Source organism: Coturnix japonica, chromosome 6 (assembly GCF_001577835.2).
Source record: "Coturnix japonica isolate 7356 chromosome 6, Coturnix japonica 2.1, whole genome shotgun sequence".
NCBI lineage: Eukaryota > Metazoa > Chordata > Aves > Galliformes > Phasianidae > Coturnix > Coturnix japonica.
Genome location: NC_029521.1, coordinates 28,911,724 through 28,923,403, shown reverse-complemented (window position 1 = coordinate 28,923,403; position 11,680 = coordinate 28,911,724). Strand labels below are relative to the sequence as shown.

General features: G+C 42.6%; 2 protein-coding genes across 5 annotated transcripts; one reads left to right on the top strand and one right to left on the bottom strand.

Moving 5' to 3' along the window:
* Positions 1-98: 98 nt before the first annotated feature.
* BCCIP (BRCA2 and CDKN1A interacting protein) lies at positions 99-3,518 on the bottom strand. Its single transcript, XM_015867515.2, has 7 exons — positions 3,368-3,518; positions 3,082-3,156; positions 2,887-2,967; positions 2,253-2,348; positions 1,556-1,743; positions 938-1,112; positions 99-497 (listed from the first exon to the last, which is right to left on the bottom strand). The coding sequence occupies exons 1-7, from the start codon at positions 3,482-3,484 to the stop codon at positions 327-329; spliced, it is 903 nt and encodes a 300-aa protein (XP_015723001.1). The 5' UTR covers positions 3,485-3,518; the 3' UTR covers positions 99-326.
* A 14-nt stretch (positions 3,519-3,532) lies between these two features.
* UROS (uroporphyrinogen III synthase) lies at positions 3,533-11,122 on the top strand. 4 transcript variants are annotated; one of them, XM_015867517.2, is made up of 10 exons: positions 3,533-3,576; positions 5,246-5,335; positions 5,568-5,651; positions 6,076-6,172; positions 6,514-6,588; positions 6,693-6,767; positions 8,399-8,482; positions 9,118-9,203; positions 9,789-9,887; positions 10,338-11,122. In XM_015867517.2, exons 2-10 carry the CDS (start codon positions 5,273-5,275, stop codon positions 10,482-10,484), a joined length of 810 nt encoding a protein of 269 aa, XP_015723003.1. In that variant the 5' UTR covers positions 3,533-3,576; positions 5,246-5,272; the 3' UTR covers positions 10,485-11,122. The 4 variants fall into 4 exon arrangements, with proteins under 4 accessions (XP_015723003.1, XP_015723004.1, XP_015723002.1 ...); XM_015867518.2 differs by having other exon boundaries at positions 3,534-3,616; XM_015867516.2 differs by having other exon boundaries at positions 3,537-3,643.
* The last annotated feature ends 558 nt before the right edge of the window (positions 11,123-11,680 follow it).

The window sequence follows — 11,680 nt, the reverse complement described above, 5'->3', positions numbered from 1 at the left end:
CAGAAAAGCAGCACTTTCATTAACAAAAGAAGCTGCAAGAGTCATACGTAACAACGTATGATTTCAATGCAGTTAAAAACATAAGGAGATCCTTCAAGTTTTCTCGTAACGCTGGATTTTTATTGACTGCTTAACGACGATACCAAAGTATGCTAAAATACAATGCATTAAAACAGCCATGTGATAGGTATTTTGAGTCATCCACTTGTCTTTTAAGTGTACAGAGGAGACGACTGGGCAGTAGAAAACCATTAACTCCTTGGTAGGTTTCTGAAAATATACAGCACTGTGTGCCTGCTTTAGAAAAACACCATTGAAGGGAAAGTTCACAGTGAGAGATAGTCTTTGAGTTTGTCCATAATTACATTCATTCCATCGGCTGGAACTACCATGACAGTCCGCCAGGGTTTCATTGGTACATCGTCAAAGGACCATCTGCCACCCAAACAGGTGTCACTTTCCTCTTGCACGGAGTAGCTGAACTTCAGAAGAGCATTCTAAGCAACAGAAATAAATGTGTTAGGGTTAAGCATTTTGATTAGCATAAAGATAATACATAATCTGAGCAAAGCAAACCCAATGAAGTCTTATGAGGAAGATAGTTACTTTCTCCCATGCAAGAGGCCCACTAAAACAACCTACAATTAAACCAACTATTAAACCAAAACAACCGACTACTAAGAGCCATAAACTATTTGCTTCTCATCTGATTTGTAAAATTCACATTAAATACTAAAATGATCGCCATTGTTACAGCTTAATGGCATCAGAATAAAAAGCAAAAGGAGAAACCAGTGCCCCTCTGATTCGTTTTGAAACAGCACCTCATTTTGTGGTATTTTTGGAAGTAACCTTGGAAGTTTAGGTGAAACACCTTTTTTGCAAGTGTTGCAATGAAAAAATCAACATTTTAAAGTAATAGAATTGTGTACGTTACCTCATAAAAGAATTCCTCCTCTGCATTTGCAAACATTAATTCCTCCTTCTGCTGATTTCTCCCTTCTTTCCTCTTAGAATTCTTTGTGGCTTCTGTAAAGGTTTTGCTGATAAGAAGGTAATAGTGACACTTCCCACAAGGTTTGTTTGTTCTCTGCGCCTCCTTTAATTCTTTCCTGAAGATAAATAAATATTCAGGTGTACCATTTAATCATGAGTGTCCATAATTAAAAGCCTCAGCAAGTGTAAATCCCACAGTGTGTTAGTTTAGAAAGTCCATTTGTACTACACCCTTAAGTCCCTTAACTTCTCCCAGCTGAAAGTAAAAACAGACTGTAATACAAAGTTGAACTATAACATAGCTGGTTTTCTCTAAGGAAGTAGCTAAGACAGTATTACAGCACATTATTTGTAAGAGCACAGTTTGAAAGCCCAAGGGTGTTTAAAAAACTAAGTGAAACCATAGACCTTACAGATGAAAATCATCTTTTTGTTTTTACGTCTTACTGAGAGCATCAGTTCTCTTACCACAGTACTATACAAGAGATATGAAGTATTGATCATCTTCATGTTAATCACGAAATAAAACATGAAATAAAACACAGCGAAAACCACTTACTGAAGCTGCTGGTGCATGGGCAAAGCAATCTGTGGTGGTACATTAATGAACCTCTCACTCAGCAGCAAACCCACAGGCTTAGTATCATCCTTCAGGAGCTCATCCAGTTGTTCAACCACGCGCTGTTCACAGTTTTGCTCACACCGACTTAGAATCAGCTCTTTGATTTGTTCAGCACATTGTGTACCCTAGAATCGAAAGGCACACATTCTTTATGTTACACAACAACTGTTTACACAAGAAAATCACCAGCTTCAAGGGAGGATCCAACAGTCCTATAGACAGACTCCTTTAGTGGTTCCTGAAGCAATGCACAATTCCGCAACCCTGAAGAAGAGTGAAACCAAAAATTCTTTACTGACAGGAGCGCAGTGAGGAGCTACGACACCACAACATTTAATAGCAAAACTCAACAGCTGCTCAAGATGGAAGTAAAGAAATGGAAGAGTAGGCAGCTCAGCCGCCCTGGAAATACTGGTCAGATCAGTCTTAATTCTCTGTTTCAATTCTCTGACCTTCAGCAAGTTATGCAGGACTAGATCCAAAAGAAACCGAAGTGATGCAGAACTTCCAAGCCCATAATCCTCCACAGCAGGATTCAGAATCCTCATCCAACTATCACAACATGCTGTTCCAAGCAGAAAAGCAGAACACAGCCACACTTACATCAGCCCAGAAGTTAAACAGGAATACCAACCTTCCTTTCAGTTAAGTTTAGGAAGCTTATAAAACCAAAGACTTCATCATCATCAACATCATCATCATCACTGCTGTCTTCTTGTACTTCTGCTTGCTGTTTGATGAAAGAAAGAGAAATAATTCACACTGACATTCTATTTCCACTCCTTGCACTGGAATATGTTTGTTTGCTTTCCAGAAGATACATTTGTTACCTAAGAATCATATTAATGCTGGGCAGAAAAACTCAGGACCCATTCCAGGGTCCTTTCTAAAGCCCACAAGAGGAAACTGGAGGCTGTGGATGCCCCATCCCTGCAGGCATTCAAGGCCAGGCTGGATGTGGCTCTGGGCAGCCTGGGCTGCTGGTTGGTGACCCTGCACACAGCAGGGGGTTGGAATTGAATGATCACTGTGGGCCTCTGCAGCCCAGGCCATTCTGTGAGTCTATGACTCTATAAATTGCACATAACAATAAACCAGTTTCACTGTTTGGCATGGAAAATATCAGGTCCAACAGGAGAATTAATCCCCAAACAAAGTCAAGCAAGTTACAAACAGCACTGAAGACACGACTCACTTCCAGAAATGCAATGCTGCATTTCAAAGCAAGCAACGTTGTACTTAATTTACAACAGCCACTTCTGCCTTACCTTGATGATACTTCCAATATGATTCTGTTGTATCAATATATCGGTTAACTCCGCGGTGTTAACGGGAGCTTTTAGAAACAGCTGGAAAACAAAAAGCAAGGCTGGTTTAGATGCAGTACGGACAATGTGAGCTGCTGCCTCCTTGCAGCTGTTTATCCACATAAGCATCATCCCTGCTGACATGATGCACAGTACCTGCTGCAGCAGCTTCTTTATCCCGTTGTAGTCACTGTCTGATATTGAATGCGCTTCAAATTCAACATTCACTTCCTACAAAAATAGGGAAAATTAAGCGGATTTGGCGAGCAGGAAAACGGAGCCGGGGCTTTAAGAGACGATAAGGTTTGCTACCATCAGCCTGTCCCCACCCCCATTTTAGTAGGGTAACTTCTCCTACCGGCCAAACGGAACCCCCTGCTCACCCCGTCCATCCCCCTGCTCACCCCGTCCCCCTGCTCACCCCGTCCATCCCCCTGCTCACCTCGTCCACCTGCTCGTCCTCCTCGGACTCCGAATCTCCCGATTCCGGCTCCGAATCCGATCCCGAGTCCCGTTCCGGGGCTGCAGGCCTTGCCCTGCGCTTGGCCGGCGTGGCCATATTGGCGCTGTGCGCATGCGAGGCGGACACGGAAGGGAGAGCGGAGGGAGGGGAGGAGCCGGGCCGGGGCGGCCGGGAGCGGAGCGGGGCAGGTGAGAGGGGGAGATCAAAGCCCATAAGTGCTATTAATGGGTGAGCCTCAGTCGCACCGTGTTTCATGTAAGGCCCTGTGTGTCGTTAATGACGGGGACGAGTGCTAATAAAGTCGCTAGGAGGGGCCTGAGCCATGCTGCAGTGTGTGCACAGGGGGATGTCAGCTGTGTGTGTGCTACATGGATGGGGGCTGCCTTACCTTGGAGGGGCAAGTTGGGTTGGATTGGGACAAGTTGGGCTGGGTCATGTTGGGTTGATTCAGGTTGGGTTGGTTGGGTCAGGCTGGTGGGGTTGGATCACATTGGGTTGGTTGGGTTGGGTTGGTTGAGTTGGGTTGGATTCATGTTGGGTTGGATTCATGTTGGGTTGGATTCAGGTTGGGTCATTTGGATTGAGTCACATTGGGTTGGTTGGATTGGATTGGATCAGGTTGGGTTGGATTGGATCAGGTTGGGTTGGGTTGGGTTGGGTCAGGTCAGTTTGGTTGGATTAGTTCAAGTTGTGCTGGGGGATCTGAGTGGTCATTTTCAGCCTGAATGATTCTATAAGAGGTCTGAGTCCTGCAGTCCCAGGGGATTGCCAGGTCAGGGTTGGGTTTTGGGATGTAGACACCTGAATGGCAGGAATTATTATTCAGAAAAGTTGCTTGTGTTTAATGGTGTATATACAATGTTATCTCACAGGTAATCTTTCTTTCCTTCTCTGGTTATTGAACTCAGCTATTTGCTAGGAAAGAATAGTGGTAAAAAATACATAACATCAGAAAAGGGTTGTTTTCAGAGCATATGTCAGCAGTGTTTTGTAATTCACTTCCATTTCAGTTTATGACATTCCCGTTACGCTTGGCAATCAATCCTTGCTGTGCGACCTATGCAGTTTCTTACAATAAAAGAGGAGCTGGAGTTATATTAAAGCTTGATGTATTTTGCAGCTCTCAGTGTCACTCAGAAGCAGAAACAGCAGGACACATTTCTTTCTTTCTGGAAGCCATCCTCTCTCATAGAAATAGTTTGCAATTAGTTTGGAGGCAGCTTTTCAGATGGGAGGGAGTGGGGAATTGGAGATACGCACTGTAATCGCTGTTACTGAAGCTGCCATGTCTTGTGTGCTTTCTCTTAATGATTCATTGGCGATGCTTGTTGGGGTTCTTGACCCCTTAAGCGTGTTGAGCTGCAAGCTGCTGTTGTAATGTGCTGTGTTGGACAGCCATCCATGTTCCTTTGCTGCTTGTTGTATTTGCCCAAGTGTTGGGATCAGTCATTGAATTCAGCACCAGTCAGCACGTAAGGAACAAAGAACCTCCTTCCCTTCTGTGTATGAGCAACAGGTGTGAGCCCTGGAACAGGGTAGAGCAGCATGGGATAAAGGTGTTACAGCCAGAAGCACATTTCATTGCTGAACATGACTGCCTTGTAGGGGTTGTTCCTTCCTTTGCAGCTTTCTCCTTGATGACTTTCCTTGTCGCTTCTCCCTTAAGCAGCATTATCTGAAGCCAGCATGTTATTTGCTGCTCTTATCAGGGTGGGTATTCATTCCCAGAGAACGTGTGTTAGCTGCTTACTCATTGTACAGGGAGCCCTGCTCCGACACAGGCTGAGCTATTAAGGGCACTGCTCAGCAAAAAGGCTTCTAGATCTAATTTAGATACATTCTTTTCTTGTGTTTCAGAGTTCTTCTGCAATTATTTGATAAACGATGAAGGTTCTGTTACTGAAGGACCCCAAAGACAAAGAGTCGGGACCAGATCCGTACGTTAAAGTGAGTAAACTCAAAAAACTACATGGTCATGTCATTTTGCTATTAAATAACAGTATCGTTCTGTTCACCAAGGTAGGAGAACCTAAGCAGGTTCACTAAGGAAAACAAGGAAGATGCCCTTGTATTTTAGCTTAGGCAAAATATACTTGTGCTGACCTCATTGCTTCTTTGAAATAAATACTGCTGGAAGTGTATTTCAAGAATTGTATCTATATGTTTTTTTTTTCCATAGGAATTAGGATTATATGGGTTCGAAGCAACTTTGATTCCAGTGTTGTCCTTTGAATTTGTGTCTCTTGAAGCCTTGTTTGAAAAGGTACGTTTGGAGGGATTCCCGTTGCCTTATTTACAGCTGAGTTTAGGCCATGGTTGCCAAGGTGCAGCGTCTTACACTGAGTTAATAACACTGCTGCCCTTTGTAGTACCTCGTGTTGTTTTTCCACGAGCAGAAGTCTGTCCTGCGATATAACATACAATGAGAGGGCTGCTGTCTGCACTCCCTAATGACACAGGGTGGTTAGATTGAATGGTAAAGCTACCAGCAGTAGTCACAGGCATCATAGCAAATAAAATACCAGACTGTTGTACCAACTAAAGCTCACCCGAGGTCTTCCCTCACTGCTGGGTTCCCCCTTCCTTCTGTTGGTGCTGCTTTGCTGTTCACAAGGTTAGAAGGAATTGATTTTTACCATATTTGCTGGATTCTTGATGTGCTTCCTACATTTCCTATTTCCAAGCAGCTTTCTCATCCAGAGCATTACAGAGGCCTCGTTTTTACCAGTCCAAGAGCATTGGAAGCCATTAAGATATGTTTAAAACAGAATAGCAAAAGTGAAGGTAAGTGCCCATCCATATTTCTTGTTTTTTTTCTTCTGGTGTTTTATGAAGTTTGTCTTTTTGTTTCACCCATCAGCAGTGTTTGGAGAATGCCTTTCTATACATACATATATATATATATATACATATATTATTCTATTTCATTTGACATCTTTTCCAGTCCTTTTATTTTGCTGTTACATTTTATTTCAGAGCTGAGAACTTATTTATGTTTGTTTAATGTACAATCAGATCTACTTTTCTCCTGTGTCAGCTTCTTTATAGAGTACTGAAGTGAGCACCAGTCGAGTTTACCCCCTTATTGATTATCATATTTTGTTGCCACATTTAATGTTTTACAGCATGGTCAAAAACTCTTAAACAACAATGGAATACCAAACCAACATACGTGGTAGGAAAGGCTACGGCTTCTCTTGGTAAGCTTCAGTTTAAGGTGGGTCGAGTCGGGATCCCCATTTCAGCTTGTGTTTCCGTGACTCCAAATTATTCAGTGGAGTTTTCTTATTGCCTTTGCTTATAGTGGAAGAAATTGGCCTTTCTCCACAAGGAGAAAAGAGTGGAAATGCTGAAAAATTAGCTGAATATATTTGTTCAAGTAAGTATCTGAAATCTCCTACTTACATTAAGCTCATGTACCTTGTTGTTTCTTATATACACAGTCAAGCGTATGCTGAAGCAGAGCAGTGTATGCAGTCTGTGTCATCTTCTGTCTCTGGATTCAGATTCTGGGAATAGCAGAGATAGCTCTAAAAGGCCATAAGCAATGTTTGGAAATCCTTGTGTGGGATATTAATTCACCTGCCATCACAGACCCCGCAGCTGGATACTGAATAACCCAGCAGACAAATGGTGTTGGTTGTTTGTTTTAATTAAAGGTCAGAGCTGTAACGATTTGAAATTGCTGCTCGGTCATAACATGGAGCTGCTTCTGTTTGTCTGAGCATGCAGATTGTCAGTGAGCATGGGATGACCTGGGCTCCCTTGCTTTAGTGCAGCTGGTGCTGGAGATGTCTCACCGTCACAGAACTCAGAGTGGATGAGGGGAACTAATGAAGGGTTTCAGAGGACTCTGTTTTTCTTTACCCAAAGAGAGTGGCTTGGAAGAAGCAGCAGCTTCTGATAGCCACCAGTGGGGAAGAAAATTGTATGTTTTACAGCCTTCTATATAGAATATGTTATGCTGAAGGCAGTTTCATGCCAGAACACCAGCAGGCTGTTTAAATTAACACAGAGCTGTAGCACTGCCATTATCCTTGTGAGAATGACTGCCTTTGAATACCCTTCAGTTTTAATAACCATCCAGCACATTTCAATCATTGGAGTCTGCTTGTTGATAGATGTAATCACACTCGGTGATGTATTGGAGGCTGTGTAGTGATGCTCTTGGCCTTTACCAAGTGGTTTGTAAGAACCTCCATCTTCTTTTATTGTTATTTATTTAAACATGATGGGCAAATGAAAGGAACAGCTCTGAATTTTTTGGTCATTAGAATTTGTTGTCAGAATACAAATAAAACCTGCAGCAGTGATACTCCTTTTGTTACTCACTTGCTTTAATACCACCCGAAGTGGTATTCCCTTATCTGTAGAACAGGCAAACTGCACAGAAAGGTCCTTCTTCCCAGATAGGCAAGGAACATCCACAGGCAGGTTATATAACAGCAACTGAGGTTGGAAGCCAGTTCCTTTTGAAAGGATATGAGGATGTGTGGACACCCACTTCCAGTCTCCCAGCCTTGGAATTGGAACCTTTTGTCCTTGGGCAAGCAAGAAAACACACATGTAGATAGCCTGAAATTTCCAGCAGAGTATTTCTGTCCTCTTCTCTGTCTGCCTGAATGTTCTTTCCCTTATGAGAAAGCTTAAGTTTTAAATACAAAAATCGAGGAAGATTGTGTTTCTGAGAAGGAAAAGATAACTTGCACAGTCCTTGTTTTGCTTTGCAGGATGGCACAGAGAATAGAAATGCACTTTATCTTTCATGAGATCTTTTTGGTCGGTGCATTCGTATTACAGTTGTGGAATATTGTTTAATTTAGATGCTAAGTAGCTCTGTGCTCTGAATTGGGGATGCAGTTGCCTTGGGAGTGCTTTCAGGTACCTCAGGGCTGCGTTGGGGTAGAAGCATGCAAAGTTCAGCATATGATACCTTTACAGTGAATTAAATGCATCATTTGGTCTTTAATAAAAACATGAAGTTAACGACAAGGTTTTGTGTATTTACAGGTGAGAAGCCTCATTCATCATCTCTTCTTTTCCCTTGCGGAGCCCTGAAAAGAGAAGTACTTCCTACAGCACTTAAAGAAAAAGGTTGAACCTCCCTTAGAGCCTCAATGCACTCAGTCTGTTAGGAGACAAGTTGTACCTGTTTTGAACCAAATGTGAATGAAAATGGAATTTGCTGTGATGTTATTCAGAGGATGGGAGTGCAGTCTTTCATAGAATCAGAGAATGGCCTGGGTTGCAAAGGCCCACAGTGCTCATCCAGTTCCAACCCCCTGCTGTGTGCAGGGTCACCAACCAGCAGCCCAGGCTGCCCAGAGCCACATCCAGTCTGGCCTTGAATGCAGGGATGGGGCATCCACAGCCTCCTTGGGCAATCTCTGAGGCTGGATGCTGCTCACAGCTCCAGGACTTGGTGTAGTACAGCTTAAGCAGGGTTACTTGCTTTTATTCATCACCTTTGATGTTATCTATGAGAAGGAAGTTACTGACAGAAGTGCTGTGAGACATGACAGTTGTCTTAACATGCTTCAAGATAGAAAAGTTCTGTTAGATCTTGTGTAATACACATAGAAAGAATAACATATGAATCCTTCCTGTCCTTCTTCCTGTATCTTTTTAGCCTGAAATAGTACTTTAAAGTGGTACGATAAGAACATTTTCCTGAAATAATAGAAATCAATGAAATCCTGTTTGGTTCTGAATGCCTCTTGTGATCCCAGGCATAGCGCTGGAGAGCCTGACTGTGTACCAGACTGCCCAACACGAGCACCTCCAGCAGTCACTGAGCAGCTACTTCTCACAGCAGGTATTGGGTGCAATTGGAATTTCAGTATTTTTGAGGTCTGTGTTGTAACCAAACAAAATACACCTTTCTCTTCCCAAGGATGAAAATCATGATAAAGAAGGCACGTGCTTTGGGTCTGGATCTTGCAGAATTTTTTGGTTCTCTTAAGGCCTTACTGCAGGAGAGAAAACCCTCTCTGTGATCTGCATTGCCTCATCTTTGTCACAGCATCTCTGGGTGGGCAGGATTAGGGTAAACCACGTGAGCTGGGGAACTGAATATGGCGACAACTGACATAGAAGGGAATGGATTTAGCAAAATGACTTGCTGAGTTTTCTTGCTAAACAGGAAAATGAGAAAAATTGCAGTACGTTTATCACCAAACGGGTATGTGACACTTTGGTTAAAGCCACACCTGAATTTCAGCATTGTGTGGAGGTTTGGCACACTGCACCAGAGAGCCCTCTGTTGGCTTAGCATCTGTTTCTCATTAAAGAAACAACCACTTTGTGTCCATACAGAGACATTTAAAGGGGTTGCTGTGAAAGAACTGATGTGCTGCTGGAACTGAGAAACCTCTGCCAACTTCTGCTTACTTTCACACAGGGAATTCCAGCCAGCATTGTGTTCTTCAGCCCATCTGGTGTCAAGTTTTGCCTCCAGCACATTCAGAAGCTTTCTGGTGATTTTGCCAACCATGTAAAGGTACCTTTTCTTTTAAAATGGTGAAATATATCCTGTCCTAATATATAGCTGAGAAAAAAGGAGTTTACAGTTAGAGCTCTTTTTCCCCCACCACGCTTGCTCAGCCTTCACTGGGTAAAGGCTGTATTTTCTCTAAGTGATGTGAAGGTGTGAATAGATCTTGAGTCAGCAATTGCAGGCTGAAGCATACTGAAATCCCTCTCACTTCTCCTGTTCTTTGAAGTACAAGCTATAAAGGTTTGTAATGGTGGGGGAAACAGTAATCAAGTACTTTCTAAACAGCCGCGCTGGTAGTTGACTTGTACTGAAAGTCTTCAGTGCGAAATGGTACAACTCAGTGATCTCAGACCTGCAAACTGATTTCTGACTCTGTTAGCAAAGGAAGTAACTAATAAGAGCTCATCCCATACCTGCTCACAGTAACTCCAGCTGTAAACAATGTCATTGCAGTTTGCTGCCATCGGTCCAACAACTGCCGAAGCCATGGAAGCAGCAGGAATCCCAGTAAGCTGCACTGCAGAGAGTCCCACTCCTCAAGACCTCGCTGCTGGGATCCAAAAAGCACTGCACTCACAGAACTGCATTGTACCGGAGTGACAGCACAGCATGTGTTTGAGGCTGACTGGTTCTCTACAGGAAGGCCTTTTCACTTTGCAGACCTGTTGCCCTGCAATGAAGTCACAGTGCTCTCCCAGCAGCAGTTTGTGTGAGCTGCTGGCACTTAAGCATCTAAGGAATCTAGAATTCATCCAGCACGTCCTGAAGCCCCTTTTTATGTGTGCAGTGTAAATATTTTACCTGGGCATTCCCAGCAAACAAACTGTGAGAAGCCACGCTGAATGAGAGTAATATATTGTCATTTCATGTTTCATGTGTCGCCTCAGGTACCTCTTAGTGCACAGGGTGAGGTTTCCCCTTCTTTGTGTACAGTTTCTACATGCACATCTTCTGTTGTAAAAGAAGATTATAAGTATGTTGAAGTATTTTCTGTTGCAAAGATTATTCCTTGTTCTTTCCTTGTTCTCCTTCTGAAATATTTATATTAAGATGCTGATTGTAGATTCTAAGTGGAGCAGGATAATTCTTGTGCTGTTGCACCAAGTGAAGCTAACAGCAGGTCAGTTGTTGATACATCCTTGCAGCACAGAGTCTTAAAAAAATAGGTTTTCATTTCTATTTCTGTAATGAAGGATTCCTAAACAGAGAAATAAACTGGCTTATCATTAATAATGGTGTTAGAGTTGTCTGGTTTGGATGTGGTTTATACTTTAGTTGTTTAACTGTGAAAGGAGAAGTAATCCTATTTAGCACTCATGCTACCTTCAGCCAACGCTGTGAAATCCATAGAAGATTTGAATCATAATACACTCAATTATAATCCTTATGCAAGTCACTCATGTTGTTAGCATAGCACTAAAGTTCATGGAATGACACAGAAACCCTCCTTTGCTGTAAGTTTCTATTAGCTTAATTCTAAGTGTATGACCCGAATTTCCAATTAGGTAAGAAGCTTTGTACCTAGGATAAGAGTTAATCTGAACCCAATTATCTTAATATAAATGGAAATAGCTTCAAGTTGTATATGTGGATTCATCAGTCAGCCCAGGCACAGTAATACAACTATTGTGCTTTATGGAGCAGTTCTATTTCTTGAGATGAAACAGGATCTCAGAAACCGACTAATTGCTGGAAGATACTGCTAAGCAGTGGGTGGAATATTTCATCATTAAAAAAGAACCTGCTGAAGGCTACTAGAATCACTATGGTAACTGGATGTAGCTGCAGGACTCTGC